Source organism: Eptesicus fuscus, chromosome 1 (genome assembly GCF_027574615.1).
Source record: "Eptesicus fuscus isolate TK198812 chromosome 1, DD_ASM_mEF_20220401, whole genome shotgun sequence".
In the NCBI taxonomy this organism is placed as follows: domain Eukaryota; kingdom Metazoa; phylum Chordata; class Mammalia; order Chiroptera; family Vespertilionidae; genus Eptesicus; species Eptesicus fuscus.
Genome location: NC_072473.1, coordinates 80,219,319 through 80,236,818, shown reverse-complemented (window position 1 = coordinate 80,236,818; position 17,500 = coordinate 80,219,319). Strand labels below are relative to the sequence as shown.

Genomic DNA, 17,500 nt, shown 5'->3' with positions numbered 1-17,500 from the left:
AAAACTCTTCCATTTCTGTTTTTCTATGAGTTGGACATTATGAGTAATTCAGTTGGATTTTTGAGCTAAGTAACAGAAGAACCTGAACATAATGGAGAAGCAATTATTATTTGTAGGCAGAAGGAAAGAACCAACTTAGAGGGCTTCTCTCTTTATCCATATCTACCTACAATATTAATAACCTTGTTGAATATATATATATATATATATATATATATATAATATATGTATGTATGTATGTATGTATAATAGTAATTAGTATTACATTGGTTGGGATTGATATCATTGTTAATGTTACCACCTATAAACTTCATTCTAAATAATCTAATTCTAATGAAGAGCAAATTGTCAGAGTGGGGGCTTACAAATGTCTAAGGCTGCTATTTCTTTTTAACCTCTGTTTTTTGCCATGGTATGGCTGGGAAAATAGGATTTAGGATAAAATATTGTTAAGTAATGGCACCTGTTTCATAGTTGTTCCCCACTCCTACAAACATATTTCTAACCTGTTCTAGTCTGCATCAATAGGATAGTCTTAAAGAGGGGCACAGGAAGTGGCATGCAACTTGGATTGGGGACTATCCTGTCCAGGGTACATTGCTTTTCTGTACTCATTCTGATTTCATGCAACTACATTTCCCTGAGAGCTACTACTATTGACCTGATGGTATTGGCTGCCAGTTGGAAGGGAGGATTCACTTAGATTAGGTAGTTACTAAGTGTTCCTGTCTACAGGCTCGGAAAAATGGAGAGAGTTTCTCCAAAGGTTTCTTAAAACGTAGTGGTATAAAATGTTCAGAAGTAGGAAAATTCCTTAAAAAGCAATGTCTAGTTACCCTCAGATAAACATTTCCATTAATATTTCATTTCATTTTGAGCCCTTTTCTATTTTGTGGTATTTTTTCAATGTATGTAGGTGGCCTTAAACCATATGGTAAAAATATTTTCCAAAAATATTCCATTTCTGTCCTACCATGAACTATTTTCCTTATATCCTTGTCATTGAGCAGCTTCTCGCAACAGGTTTAAATCTCTTTTTCTAATTTGCCTATTTTTCCCCTCTGTGTGTTGGGAAAAATAAAACTTTTTTGTTACTATTTTTAGATAATACATAGTGAATGTCCCTGTACTCATTGCCCTGTACAAAGCAGTTATCACTCTAAAGGTATAATCTTTTGTGCTCATTTATGTTTATTCTGTTTCAGTCTACTTTAAAATCATCAACTTCCCAATCTTTTCCCATTAAATATTGCTTTTAGGTATTTTTTTGTGTGCTTTTTAATTCCTTATATGTATTCTTTATAAAAGATATTGGATGAGCCTTTGTAAATGAGAAATTAGAGTCCAAGGTTTTGAAGGAATAGTTTTATTCTGTCTACTAAAAGTCTGATTTCTTGCATCTTTAGGCATCTGCCATAAACACAGTGAGGTTGTGAAGTATAAATCCTTCACATCTTTGACACAGATAGTTCCCCACAATACCAGAATGAATGTTGGTAAGGAACAGGGAGAGTACAGACAATTCTGCATCTGCTTTGCTTCTTATGCAAGCTCTTTAGAACACATATTCAGTAGTGCTTGAAATGTATAGAATGTTAAATCTGGAAGAGACCACAGTGTTGTGCACTTCTACATCTTCATGTTCTTAGTTATTATGGAGTGCCTTTTCTCCCAGGCTGCATAGAAAAATGCAGCTTATCCTCTAGAGCCCTACCTCCTGACTAATCATCACTTCATCAGTGAAAGCATCCTATATAATAAAAGGCTAATATGCAAATTGACCCTATTGGTGGCAGTTCAACCGACCAGGAGTTAGACGTGCGCTGATCACCAGGGGGCAGCATGGAACATGGTGGGCATTGTCAACACAGCACTGGCAGCGGGCGGCAGTGGAGGCGCTGCTGGCCCCGATGGGCCCTGACAAGAGCGGGATGGTGGAGCAGGTGAGTGGGTGGCACCAGGCCAAGGCAGGTGCGAGGGGAGGCCCCAGTTGGTAGCCAGGGGAAGGGAGGCCCTGGCCAGTGGTGGCAGCAGGCAGCCTGGGGAAGGGAGACCCCGGCTGGCAGCCGCTAGGGACCCTACACATGCACAAATTTCATGTACTGGGCCTCTAGTAGCATTATAAGAAACTATAATTCCCCCCATTATGTGTTTGAATGCCCTCCAACGTATTTCATAACATATTGTTTAATCTGTCTTTTCTATTTATCCTACGAATTTTGAGTGTTTTCTTGAGTAGAGAGGAATATATATATATATATATATATATATATATATATATGATAAATAAGAGAATTGAAAGTACTTTTAAAAGACTTTCATTTCTTGTGTTTCTGATAGGAAATGAATCCACTTGTATTTTTAGATTTTCTCTCAAGTCACTGAGGAGAGAATATGCCCCTTGGTTCTGTGTTATTGAGAAGCCATCGCGGTGTTTTAAAGACATGTTATATATAGTACAGTGTGATTCACTTTGTTCAGGGTCTGCCAAGGGACATGGCTTGTGTAGAGATATTTTGCATAGGCGTTGTTATGGGAGAGGATTGATGTCTTACTGTTCATATAATGGTTGTTGATATTGACTCCTTCAAATTAGAAAGTAAAAAATGAAGAGGTGAAATTCATCTTTAGAGATAACGTGAATTTTAGGATACTAGTATTTATGAGAAAATAATTCTGTCTAATTCTTGTCTTTCTGATCTAATATTAGTCAAGAGCAATTAGAGGAAATTTCCAATGGGAGCATTAGAATCTTTTATCAAGTTATAATATATTCAGTACACATGATGTGGAAAACAGAAAACCTAGAATTTACCTTTTGCTTTTTATTTTAGTACCTTTACTGTAGTTCATTCAGCACTTGAATACTAATATCAACCACAGCTTGGCCCTGTACTTTTGTCATCTTTTTCAGTGCCTCTGGGTATTTGACTCCAGGAAGAAGGTAATTCTTAGTACTGCTCCTTGGTTTGTATACTGTTTATTTGGAACCTGTCTGCCATTGTGGCTACCTGTCAGAACTCAGCACAATTTAAATGTTTGGGATGGGTGATTGAAGTGCTTCAACAGGATATCTATTCAACCTCTGGTGACGCACTAGAGGCTACTTTAAAGAAATAATGTGTTCTCCAACTCAACAGCATATTATCACAAAAAATGACATATGGTATGTTCCCCTAAAATTTAAATTTTTAGAAAGTTGAAATCTATTACATGATACTAACAATACTGTTAATACTCATATTAACACGAGCCATCCCCAATTATAGGTGTTTATTATTTTTTAAAATGTCCTAATGTGTGTAAATTAATTTATTTCATAAAACATATAAAGTAGCTTCTGATGAAAATCATTGCTTTTAGACTTAACCAATAATTGAGGCTGTCAGTGGTTTGCTATAGAATCCAAACATTTACTGTATTAAACTTCATTTAAAACTATATTACTTTCTTGATGCCATTATATTACAGTTGATACCAGTCCTTCTGTAGTTGATGCTTGAGAGATTGTACTTATTGGCAATAATTTTATCTAAAATTTAAAATAAATTTTCTGGTTTCAAAGAATTACTTTGTTAATGTTTGCTGTTGTCCTTCCTCTCCGAACCCTACTTATTTTTATAAACCAAGCTGAAGATGATCAAGTTCAATGAAATTTTCTTCTATCCCAGTAGCTTAATTTATAGCAGTTTACTATGAACATGTGTGCCTTCTGTACTGGCTCCTAGAGAGCAACAACTATGTTTTAGGCAACTTTGTATTTCCTGTAGCACCTTTTACAGTGCTTTGTCCCAATATATTCAGTTAAGTATTTATTGAAATTGGTGATTTGCCCCCAGATTTTTTAAACTAGCCTTATGAATCAATCAGTAACTTGAGGTTTAAATGAGGAATCAGGCAATCAGTTATGATGGCATTTTGGAAATGATGGTTAAGGTCCTATAGTCAGGATTGTCCAGGTTGGAGTTCCTACTTTATGTATGAACTGTGAGACTGCCTCATACCTAAAATAGAAATGTTAGTAATAACACTAGCCTCTTAGAGGTGTTGATGAGGCTAACAGATAATTTGTTTAAAACATTTATTGTGCTGCCTACCATAGGGTATGCTCAATATATTGTAGCTGTAATTATTGCTAAATGCAGTCCTATTTGGTTTTGTCATTTGGTCTTTATATATCAGGCATCTAACTTTGCATATAGAAAATGCTCAATAAATACTTAAGTTGAATTGATTGATTGATTTACCCTGTTTTTATCTTCCATTACAGCCCACTGTTTGTAACATGGAAGATTGGTCGAGACAAAAGGTTGCGTGGATGCATAGGTACTTTTTCTGCCATGAATTTGCATTCAGGACTCAGGGAGTACACACTTACCAGGTGAAGACCAATTTTTGTTACCTCTGTTTCTACATTAAAAAAAACAAACACAAAACTTGAACCTGATTATTTAATTAATTTCCCTTTACTGAATTGTCAATATTCTTGACTCTTTTCATATTCAATATTTTTCTTCGACCATTTGCCATATATCTGGTAAAATGTTATTGATATATATTATCATAATATAAAATACTGTGATTACATGTATTCTGCCATAGATGTTTTAAAGTGTTTCTTTTCTTTCAATACCAGATTATTTTGTTTCATTTGCAAATCAATGACCAAATGTCCATAGGTTACCAAAATGTATTATTTCCACAATTTTAGTCATTGTGTCTTCTCTGTTAGACTTTTAAAAAAGTATTGATATCTATTTCATCTTGCACATTTTGTTATAGTTTTATTTATTTTTAAATGGAACCAGTAACCTAGGAAGAAAATGATGCCACAGCCTGGCAGCATAATCATTCACATTCACACTTTACCCAGAATTAATTACAGCTTATTTATTTTGTTTCATCTAACGCAAAGACAAAGTAATGAATGCCTCATTACAGTTTTTAGGACTTGGTTCTTAATTTTTTGAACTCACAAAAAGCTATCTAGCATGCCATCTGATTTTTTTTCATTTCAAGTTTTGATTTCTAGCAAATTGTGTTCCAAAATTATTTCAAAAGAAGAAAATTCCTTAAATAATAAGCTATTTGTAAAGGAATTTCCTGTTTTTGTTCATATTTCAGAGTGATTATTTAATACAATTTCTATAGTTGTAATATGTACAAGTGTCCGTCCAATAAGAAATTGGTCTCTCCTGACTATTGGTACTTAAGGCAAGTTGCTTAACCTCCAGTGGATAAAGTAGTAATTACTGTATGTATTTTGTTCTATGTACAAAATAGGGATGTTAGAGAGACCTTAGGGGAATGAAGTAATAATCAAGCACTACTTTGCTTCAGGATTAAGGTTGTGGAACATTCATTATTTATTGTAGAATCACATAAATGCAGCTCATAACACCAGTTGATAAAATGCTGGTAACTGAGTTTAGTATTCTTTTATTTGAAGGTGGAGCTCAGAGCTACAGAATTTTCTTAGCTTGTAATGAAGCCCAGAAAAAAAAAAGCGAAGGCTTGGAGGGTCAAATTCATTCTTAGATTTTCACAGGTATTAGAAACTTGGTGTTTGGACTTGATTAAATAACAGACAGGCAGTAAAGGGGTCAAAACATATTTGGGAAATAAGTACAACTTGCTAAAGATAGTATAAATGCTAGTCTAGGCATGTTAGTTTTTTCCCCTGATGTGAAATACTATGAACTAATTTTTTAAAAAAAATTTATTGAATTTATTGGCAGAATTTGCTCAAGTCTTAAAATGAGTTGGAGACTTTAGCAGATTCTGCCAGTGACCATGTCTTTGGGACAGGTGCATATGAAATTACACTTTTAATAGCTAATCAAGGCAATTTATTATGCATTTCCTAATATAATTTGTTATGAGGAACACTGACTGGTTCCTTGGTATTGCCTGAAGAAAAGGATTATATGGCCAAATATATTTTGGAAGCACTGGTTAAACAAATTTAAATAGATCTGCTCACTGCAGGACTTCGCAGAACCTTTTATGTTCACAGTATTGTTCATCTCTGAGAGAGAGAGAGAGAGAGAGAGAGAGAGAGAGAGAGAGAGAGAGATCGAGAGAGAAGCACTTCCCAGACTTCAGTTTTTCTTTTTTTACTATTGAACCCTTTCGTCCTTCCACTCCAATATCTTATGCCATTAGTGTTCTAAGGAATATATTTTCAGATACATTCATTCTGTTTTAAATTTTTTCTTTTTCTTTGTGGTTGGGGAGTCTGCGTTGATAGTATGGAAACCCTATGTACTTTCTAATGAAATGTGCCAGAAATCCCAGTATCAAATATTATACTTTGTAAGTTTTTATTAGTTGTAACTGTAGTAGTAATTCAGTTTTATTTAAAGAAAATATGGGGGTTTTTTGCCTAAATTGATAAGAAAGGATGAAAATATCTAACTTTTCTGGACTTGTGGATCTGTCTCCAATGGTAATTTCCAGAAGAATTACAGTATATATATTTTTATAATAATGTGATTCTAAATTGTTCAAATAGTTGAACTTGGAAATTTTCTACATTTGTATACCTGATTACCCTCATTTTAGTCTGTGTCTCTTCCTGTTTACTTTTCAACTTTTTCCTCATATTTTTATACAACTTCTTGAAATTGTATATATCATATTAGAGATATGTGTGTTTGTGTGTGTGTGTGTGTGTGTGTGTGTGTGTGTGTGTGTGTATACATATACATACCTGGTCTTCTCATTTTTGTTTTGCTTAATTTCTTTTGCTTAATATGATAATAAGAAGTTATTTAGAAGAGAACAAAAGAAAACAAGTCTTATAATATGCAGTTGCTCCTTATTCATTTCAGAATCAAAATTGTGGCATAATTTTTAAGTTACAATATGTCTTTCAGTCCAATAGGGCACATATTATTTCTACATGCTGTTGCTGTTACTGTTGTTATTATTATTGTTGTTAATCGCTTCCATTTATTAAGAACCTTACTAAATGTCAGACACTGTAAAGGAGCTTTATATTCCCGTTCCTCACAACAACTCTTAGCTTGAATTTATTGGGTTGACATAGGTTAACAAAATTACATAGGTTCCAAGGGTACACCCCAAGTCAGATCTCCTTCCATCACCATTTATTCCCCTTTACCTGCTTCTACCTCCCCCCACGTTCCTTTCCTTCTGGAAACTAAAATGTATAGAATTTAAATATTTTACCCATTTACACATATAGTAAGTATTAGGTGGTAGAACCGGGATTCAAATCAGGCCATCTCACTGCAAAGTCCAAGCTCTTAACTGCTACATTTAAGATGAGACAACATAAATTTTTCTAAATATATATGTTTTTCAGCTTCATGAAAAAAATAAACTTGAAAGCAGATTACTATAAATTGTATAAATCATGGATCAATAATTCTTTAAAAATTCTAGTTAAGAGTTAAGATTAAAATTTTGTTATATTTTAGATTTCAGGAAATCCATAGATGGGATTATAAAAAGTATATAACTCGGGTTTGTATAGACTAGTCAGAAGAAAATTCACTTGGATTAATATTGTAGCAAAGGATAATGCTTATTACAAAAGCATACTACTATATAGTATGAAATTGTGTTCTTTGGCTGCATTTAAATAATGGACTAGACTCCAAGAAGAATACTGTTTTTCTTAACATAATAATTGGTGATCTTGTAGTCTATTCTTCCAATCTTAAAAACCCATAAATCACAAAATTTACAAATGGAATAAAATGAATTTAGGGGCTGGGGATAAAAAGGAAGGAGAAAGCAAAATGAAAAATAAACAATGAAATTAAAGACTCCCTAGGTACAGGTATCTTTTTAAAAATCTGTTTTTTTACTATCTTCAACTGTGATTAGACTGTTGTTCACTTTTCAGAATATTACTCAGCTGTAACCTTTTTTTCATTATAAAGTATACATAACATGAAATTTATCATTCTAACCAATTTTAATTGTATAGTTCTATGGCCTTAAGTTCCTTTGATGTGCATCATCACCACCATTCATCTCTAGAACTTTTTCATCTTCCTCAACTGAAATTCTATATCCACTAAACACTAACTCCCCATTTCCCCCTCCCCCAGCTCTGACAAATTTTTCTACTTTCTGTCTTTATGACTATGACTCTTCTAGGTACCTCATATACAATATTTGTCCTTTTGTAACTGGCTTATTTCATTTAGCATAATGTCTTCAGGTTCATCCATGTTGTAGAATGTGTTAGAATTTCCTTTCCTTTTAAGGCTGAATAATATTCCATTGAATGTATCTACCACATTTTGTTGATCCATTCATCCATCTATGGACACTTGAGTGGCTTCCAATTTTTGGCAATTGCAAATAATGCTGCTGTGAACACAGGTATACAAATACTTGTTTGAGTACTTTAATTTTCCAAATATCAAATTTTATTATAACACTACAGGGTTTAAGAGTTTGGAATTGATATAGGAATAGACAAATAGATCAATAAACTAATTTTAGAATTACAGAAAAGCTGCAAAAATGGTACAAAGAATTCCCTTATACCTGCTACCCAATTACCCCTAATATTTCCATCTTATGATTGATTTTTAAAAGAAACTTTAAACAATACATATGAAATTGTTTGTATTTTGTTTTAATTTGTGATGGTTTTTTTCCCTATTAACTATGGCCTTTAAAACTTTTCTTTGTGTCTGCTAATCAATTATCAGTTGTATTTTCTCCTTTGCAAATGTTTTTTATTATTGTTTAAAGTATTACATAAGTCTCCTTTTTCCCTCATTGACCCCTCCCTGGCCACGCCAACTCCCCAGGACAAGCCCCCACCACCCCAGTGTCTGTGTCCATTTGTTATGCTAATATGCATGCATACAAGTCCTTTGGTTGATCTCTTACCACCCTCCCCCCTTGACAAGTACCCTTTTTTTTCTTTTAAAAAGCTAACCATTTTATAGAAGACAATGATCTAGTTTGTTTGTGGTCCCTTAATCCCTGAAACCTAAATATAAAAAGAATGAACAGCTACTTTTAAAATAAACTGCCTCTCCTAGTTTAAGTTTTTATTTATAAACATACTGTTTTAAAATTAAAACATTTATCATAGTCAAGGTGTATGTTTTCTTGGTTGAAATTTTTATTTTAGATTGAAGTAAAACTGTATAAATAGGCTGAGGATTTCCTCCCCATTGTAAAAATGCATAGTTTCTGCAGGAAAACTTTGTAAAAAGATTTATAACATGGAATTATGAGATAGACTATTCTTTCCTTGTCCTTGGAGACTCTGTATAAAAGCAGGAAAGATTATAGCAAATACTAGTAAGAAGCAGGACGGAGGACTCAGAATTATTGATAGAAGTTTATCCATGGTGACAAATTAAGGTCCACAACTATTAGTAGTCAAAACTTCAAAGTAGAAATATTCTTTGTCCCAGTTGAAGAAGAAGAATTCCTAGAATTTACCAAGCTATTTGTATTTATGGATTTTCATGTTAGAAAACATAAACAATTTATTTCCTCCCTTACTTAGATTATGCACTTTTATAGATAAGAGAATTAAAACTCATACAGATGAACACAAAAGTCACAGTCAAAGAATATTCCTTAAAATTGTTGGCCAATAAATTGCCCACCAAAGTGTAGATTTATTTCTTTGTGAAAATTCAAGTTGGTAGTAATTTTTCAAGAATGAAAATCATATATAAGTTGTTAGTAGATGGGTTCTTATTTCGTAAAAGTAATGTGGATTCTAAGTGATTATAACACATATAAGTGATTAATAAATATGTTCTTATTTCATAAAAGAGAAGTGTGGTCTATCCTCAAACTTAAAAGACTGTCTTTCTTCTAGTTTACTTTGTTGTACTTGGTGCTCTTCACAATGAAATAATTATGCAGGTGTGGGAGGTGTCTAGAGCTTGATTCTGAACTGTGCTACTTTGTTGAACTGCTTAATTCTGAAAAACTAGCAATGTAAGTTTGTTCCTTTCTAGGGAACAGTGTTACCACAAAAAATGATATGTTTTGTTTTGGAGTTTTGTTTTGTTTTGTGTGAGTGAGGGGTGTGTGTGTGTGTGTGTGAGAGAGAGAGAGAGAGAGAGAGAGAGAGAGAGAGAGAGAGAGAGATTGATTGCGTGTTACATCTGTTCAAGTACTATTAGTCTTCTTGAGGTAGTAGAAATAGCTAACAGGTCCTGGCTAGATTGGGTATTTCTGGGTGATTATAAATTTGTTGTAAAACACATTGCTTTTATATTTTGGTGTTATAATCTGTCACTTTTCTAAAGCACTATGAGTTTAAAACCATTGTAAGCAGCTTAATTTATATTTCCCCCCTTAGGGTAGACTATTTTGTGATCATTATTATTTTTTACTAGAGGCCCGGTGCATGACATTCGTGCACGGGGTGGGGGGGGGTCCCTCAGACCCCTCAGGGGATGTCTGCCTGCCAGCTTAGGCCTTCTCCTTTAGCGCTGCTCACCAGCCGTGAGCCCAGCTTCTGGCTGAGGAGTGCTCCCCCCGTGGGAGTACACAGACTACCAGGGGACAGCTCCTGTGTTGAGCATCTGCCCCCTGGTGGTCAGTGCGTGTCATAGCGACTAGTCGTTCCCTTGTTCCATCGATTTGCATATTAGGGTTTTATTATATAGGATTATTTTAGGTAACTAAACTTGGCTCATTGTGAAAAAGCCCTCCCATCACCAAATTTAATATCAGTTCTCACTGTAGCATCACCCATATTGATTTTTTTTATGAAAAGAAAAGCTGTACATGAGTCACTTCTGACTGTACACTATTGTCATGGAAGCTCATTCTGGAGATGTTAAGGCCAGATGATTTTTGGCAAGTGGCTGTGACAAGATTCCTGGCTAAAATATGCTTTTTGAAGAAATAAATTAGCTGTATCAAAAACACTATGCAAATTAATTAGCTTAGTTTACAGTCTGCATGTTGTTGCCTTTTTACAAAAAGGAAGATGGTCTGCTTACTAAAACTTATACTTAACTTGTTAGTTGCAGTGTATAAATTACCAAATGAGAAACTGTTTCTCAGATTTTATAAGCATTTAATTTAAGGTATAGCTTGAAACCTAGATTGTTATATACCCTTCACTCAAAATTATCCATAGGATAGGATAGGACAGTTAAATATAATCTGTGGAACTCTAGAATTTTTATTTTAGCTGCTAGTTTAATGCACTCCTTCATTATATGTGGTTGAGCTAATGTGAAGAGAGGTGGCCAGAAAATAGCCAGCAGGATGTGGAAAGAGTGACTAAAGAGTAAGAAACATTCCCCGTATGGGTAATAGCTCCTGAGTTATAAAAAATGATCTGATTCATATAGCACTGAGTGCCATAGGAATTAAGTATAGTGAATATATCAAATTCGAATTCCTTATCACATGTTTCAGATATTCAGAGTCTCCAGTTGAAGTCCCTATGCTGCTTTGATTAAGCGCTACAGGCACAATGTTTTTGGGTAGAAGGCAGAAAAGGCCATTTGTAAAAAAGTGAAGGTATAGTAGAAGCTGAAAATGGGCTTTTGCTCTTGGTTCATAAGGAGAGGGTAAACTACAAGAAATTGACCCCATTCTTACATCTAACTAAACTTTACCATTTTTCTAATAGGAGGCTGCAATTTCCCCCTTTAATCATGTTTAAATATTCATCCTGCAAATCTCATCTAAATTTTGTCTTAGGAATTTATAATATAGTAGGAGAGAGATGAAGTTATATAAATAATTATAATCCTAAAAAATAAAAATAAAGATGAAAAAATTTTAAAACATAAAAATAAAAAAAGAAAATAATAATTATAATCCTAGGTAGGAAGTGATTTTTTTTTGCCAGAGAGGCAGAGGAGGTGATGATGATACTGGATGAACAGATACTCTACATCTGTAATAAAAGCAGAAATAGCCCTAGCTGGTTTGGCTCAGTGGATAGAGCGTTGGCCTGTGGACTAAACGGTCCCAGGTTTGATTTCGGCCAAGGGCACATACTGGGGTTGCAGGCACATGCTGGGGTTGCGGGCAGCCAATCAATGATTCTCTCTCATCATTGATGTTTCTATCTATCCCTCTCCCTTCCTCTCTGAAATCAATAAAAATGTATTTAAAAATACAAATATCTTTTTAAAAAGCAGAAATATATGTAAAGCAATTTATGAAATTATTTTAGTTCATCCATAGTTCACTCTGGGTAAAAGCAAAATACTCTGTATAACTTTTTGGCTTGTTTTTATCCTACATGGACAAAAAAGTCCAAAATTATTAGCATATTTATAAATTTTATTATCAAAGTGCCATATACAAAGTGTTGAGTATTTTGAGAGATTGCTAACAAATATTTGAAGGGGAAAATGAATTTGCTGTGAAAAAAATGAAAACCTCAGACATAGAGTACACTTAAAAGATTGTGCGCACACACACACACACACACACACACACACACACACACACACACTTCACCAAAGAGTAGCTAGACCAGTTGGATTATAGCCCTGAAAAATAAAAGTTAATAGTTTAGATTTCGCTTTCCTATTGTTCTATTAAAATGAATTTCATATTTTGTTTCAGTGCAGTAAACTAATATCTACCTTTTTTTCCTGAGAATCATTGCTTGAGATGCTTTTCATTTTTTTCAGAGGAAAGACTGAAGTGGTGAAAATAAATTAGAATACAAATATTGCATGAAATCATTATTATATTAGATGTGGTCTAAAATCAAAATGTAGGTGTTTAATGGTATATTTACTTTTGTCTGAGCATTTACATATAAGTGTCTGAAGTATTTGAGTCATTAGGATCTGAAAGAATAAGAGCACAGATTTGTGTCTTAGTATTCTAGAAGAATACTTAAACCAATGAATGCTCAAGCCAATTATTCCTCTTTAAAATATTATGCAAATAATATGCTCTTAACCACTTTTAGAGGACAATGTTGCTAGTAATTTGAGTACTTTAGGATAAGTTAATGTTGAAGTTTTGTGCAGCAATTTAATATTACATATTTAGTTACTTTATGAGCATGAGAAAATACTTTTAAAAGATTTCCTTAAAAGGCAAAGAAACAAAGCCCTTCTCCATGATCTTTGCTCTTCCTCAAACTTCATACTACCTCAAATGTGAACACTCAAAGTAAAACACTGGAAAAATTTCCATTTAATTATTGATAAAAATTTAGTGTTCTTTAAAGGTTAAACACTTATTGTTGTTAACTCTTTATCTTGTGTTATAAATATATTTATCTTAGAAACAAATTCGAGTTTTTTTACATTCTCTCTAACGTCTTAAATAAAGAACAAGCATTCACTATAAAAGGCTTGTCCTGAAGAGCTACATTATCTGAGTTGTTTCTTAAGAAAAGGAATTGAAAAATCCATACTTATATAACAAATAAAATAGACATGGACAAATGGTAACTTTTACAAAAGTTCTATTGCAATAAGAATTTTATAGGTGCTAAGAAATTTAAAGATGAAAATGGTGTCTAATACATTCTATTGAGAATGAAGCTCTAATTATTAATATCAGATGTGCATTATCAGTAGTTTAAAACTTAAAAGTGAAAAAATACATTATATTCATAAAATATAGATTTACAGTTAGTCTAATGTTCAGAAAATTTTTCAATTTTACTTCAGCTCAGAGAAGTATCCTGTAACATTGAAACTATAGGTTTCATCATTCAAACTAGATTAGCAAGTTCTTGTCTAATATTTTTAACCCTCATTTTTTAGAAAAAAAACTATGTTTTTATTGATTTTAGAGAAAGAAGAAGGTAGAGGGAGAGAGAGAGAAACTTTGATGTGGATAGAAACATCAATCAGTTGCCTCTTGCACACACTCAAGCCTGGGATTGAACCCACAAACCTGGCTGTGGCCTGATTGGGAATTGAACTGGTGACCTTTCGGTGTATAGGATAACACTCAACCAACTGAGCCACAGTGGCCAGGGCCCTCATTTTTTAATTATATATTGAAATGCCAACTTTTTTGCCCTTGCTAGCAGTGAAAGAGATTTAAAAAGCCATAAAATAAATTCTTCAGAAGCTTTAATTAAAGGGATTGCCCAGAACTCAACTTCCTGTTGCTATACCCAGCTATTTTCATATGTTCCACAAAGCTGATTTAAAAGGTTCCAGCTGTATTTATTTATTTATTTATTTATTTTTATTTTTACTGTTGACACTATTACAAATAATCCTCCATTCCACCCCCACTTTGCCCACCTCCACCCAGCCCCAGCCCCCTCAATTAATATTTGACAAAGGAGTCAAGAGCATACAATGGGGTAAAGACAGAATCTTCAATAAATGGTGTTGGACAGGTACATGAAAACAAAATGATACTAGACCACCAACTTACACCATACACCAGAATAAACTAAAAATGGGTAAAAGACTGAAATGTAAGTAATGAAACCATGACAATTCTAGAAAAAATCATAGGCAGCAAAATATCAGACATTTCTTGTAGCAATATTTTTGCCAATACACCTCATAGAGCAAGGGAAACGAAAAAATAAGTGGGACTACATCAAACTAAAAAGCTTATGCACAGCAAAAGAAGCCATCAACAAAATGAAAAGGGGTCCACTGGTGTGAGAACATATTTGGCAATGATACATGTGATAAGGGGTTAATTTCCAAAACATGTAAAGAACATATACAACTCAACACCAGGAAGACAAACAATCCAATTTAAAAAATGGCTAAAAGGCTCCAACTATTGGTACTTCAATGAGGATGGGAGAAAAGAGAATCTCTTTTAAATTCCTCAGGCTGCTTTAAACCTAAGGCATTCTTCTAAGACAACCTTCTGTTGCTCCCTGGCTAAGGGGTCTGAAAAAGTCCGCTAAACCTTTGAAATGTGTGTTGCATATGAAGAACAGTAAATAACCACACACTGCTCTTTAGACTGTGCTGCTAATGAAGTCATGGGTCCAATCCCCATTTGGGCCAGTTTGCTTTGTTTTGCTCCATATCACAGACTGCACCCTAAATGCTAGACAGTTGATTACAAGGAGGCTCATACAAGAGCATGTGGTTGATTCAGTATCATACCCAAATCTTCAGCATCATCTCAGCATATGAAGCATACTGCATTCAGAGTACCCAAAACTTAGCAAACTTATGAATAGTTAATAATTCCAATAATAATTGTTTGAATCCAAAAGAAAAAAGGAAAATATTTTAAAATGTTAATTTGTTTTCAAAAGTCCTCTAAAGACAGCCAATATGATAATGGGGGATTGGGGAAGCTCTCTGGAGTGGCAGTGGAACTGAGAACATAGGTTGGGTTTCAACAGGCCTGAAATTGCTGTGAACAAAGGGAGATTTCTGGTTAGATACCTGGCCTCAGAGGAGAAATGTTTATTAGTTCCCCTTTCCTGAGTTTCCACCTCTCATTAGGAGTTGTGGTTAAGAATGGTAGTCATCTCAGATAATAGTGGATTTTAGCTGTAGTGACTCATAAGTACTTAAGCGATGGAAGGATGATTATGTTAAATTCACAAGTTTCTAAAATGCCATTGCACTTTTTAAGGCATAGAACATTTTTAAATACATTTTAAAGCTATCATTAATGGTTATTGAGATGCTCCTGTGCCTCATGTGTCAGCTCCCTAAGGTGTGTGTCTGTTGTCTAAGCATATGTGCTTTCCCATACTGTTGCATCTTCCTCTTCATACTTAGCTTTTATTGTTGCTCAGAGCAGCACACTTACCCCATTAGCCAAATGGACACAAACACACCTACTGGCATAACTAGACTCCTCTCAGTTATTGTTAATCCTTATACTTGAGAGAAGAATCCCCCCTCTATGTCTACCCATCTTGTCTAGAGTAAAAACCAAAGTTATTCCAAAACCTATATTTCACCCAGAGAGTGAAGCCAATGTTCTACAGTGCCATCATTCTCTGTCTGGCTCTGCCTCTCCCCATTCCATCCTTGTTAAGAAGCACAGAATTTGAGGCCTTAACCTCACACTCCAGCCATGCACAATTATTCACTACTTCCCAAGTATAGTCTTTGTGTCTCTCTGGCTTTGAATGTATTTTTTTCTCTGACAACCATGCCTCTCTCCATTTCCACCCAGTCAACTCCTACTCATCCTTCAAGACTCAGCTTGCTCATTACTTCCTCCATGACATTTCACTGATGGTTCCCAGCAAAACTGGTCAGTCTCTGTGTTCTCACAACACTTTGTTCAGGCCTCTATTATAACACTTAACACACTGGATTGTAGTGATTAACTTTACATGTTTGTCTCTCCCTTTTGAAATTGCCTTCAGCAGTAGTTTACCAAGCCACATCAAAGCAAATAAACAGAAACCGGTCTCACCTCTTTATGGTAACTTTACTTGATCCTGACAACCATTTGTACTCTGTTCTATTTCTGTCTGCTTCTGTTAGCTTTGGTTTGTCATCTTTTCTTGCTGCCAGTGTACTTGAGCCTGTAGAAGTTGCCGATGATGATTGGTAGTGAGAGGAGTATTTTAAGGCCATTTGGAGTCAGACTGAGTCAGAGGACAGGGATCCTTATCCAAAATACTTTAGAAAGTAAATTAGCATAAGTTTAAACTCTACTTATAAGGGCTATAAGTGACTGAAGAAGAACAATGTAAATTGATGCTTGCCATGAGACCATAGAGCTGGAAGGGATCCTTAGAAGTCACCCAACCCCTATCAGATACTTTAGTCTCTTGTATACTCTCCCAAGAAATAAGAGAGAAACTTGTATCTCAACATCTCCACTGACTTGGAACCGACTACCAGTTAAGGAGCCATTTCTTTTCAAACACCTCTAAACTCATTGCCACAACTCCATTTACTGCATAGCTTTAATTGAAATTCCAGAGTCAAAGATTGCCTGTATTTAACCATTTATTTTTTTTATAGAAAGCCACAGTAACCAGCAGTGGCTTAACTTACCCTCTGCATAATGTCTTAGTCTTTAAAAGATTAGAAGTGGTAAAATACACAGCTTTACAACTGATGCCCATCCACTCATCCTAAACAATTTTAACTCGTTATTATTGAAACCTTTAAAGCTGCTACCATCACATCTTCTCTCACTGCCTACATTAGACTTATGGAATTGGCTGGGCCAGCGATTCCATAGATTTTGAGCTATAACTGGTACTAGATATTTTAGTAACCTCCAAAAATTTATTATACAGAGCTGGAACTAGAGTTAGAACACAGGTCTTCTCACATTGCCTGGGATTGTCACTGCAGTTTTCACAATAGAAGGGATCCATAAGTATATTTAAATTTATTGTTTTATGTTAAGAAGCACATAGTTTCAAAGCACCCAATAATAAAATAATCATTTTGCAGTATAAAGTCTCACTCTCAAATTATCTGCCTTGTGTTAAGTTTTGGGCATATTTCCATAAGATGAAGAATACCCTTAGAAATATGCAACAAAAACTATAAGAGTAACAGAATATCAGTATTAGAGAAACACACAAACACACACGCAGTTTATTTTTATCTTAGATTGACTCCTT

General features: G+C 34.4%; 1 protein-coding gene across 2 annotated transcripts in view; it reads left to right on the top strand.

Annotated features, from left to right (window-relative positions):
* Positions 1–17,500, top strand: part of AMMECR1 (AMMECR nuclear protein 1) — a 119,912-nt gene that overhangs the window by 51,353 nt on the left and 51,059 nt on the right. Inside the window, exon 2 of one of the 2 annotated variants that reach the window (XM_008159408.3) lies at positions 4,271–4,381. The exons of the other annotated variant lie outside the window; for it this stretch is intronic. Coding sequence (XP_008157630.1) covers positions 4,271–4,381 — 111 coding nt within the window. The remainder of the gene's footprint in view (positions 1–4,270; positions 4,382–17,500) is intronic. 2 annotated transcript variants of the gene reach the window in all.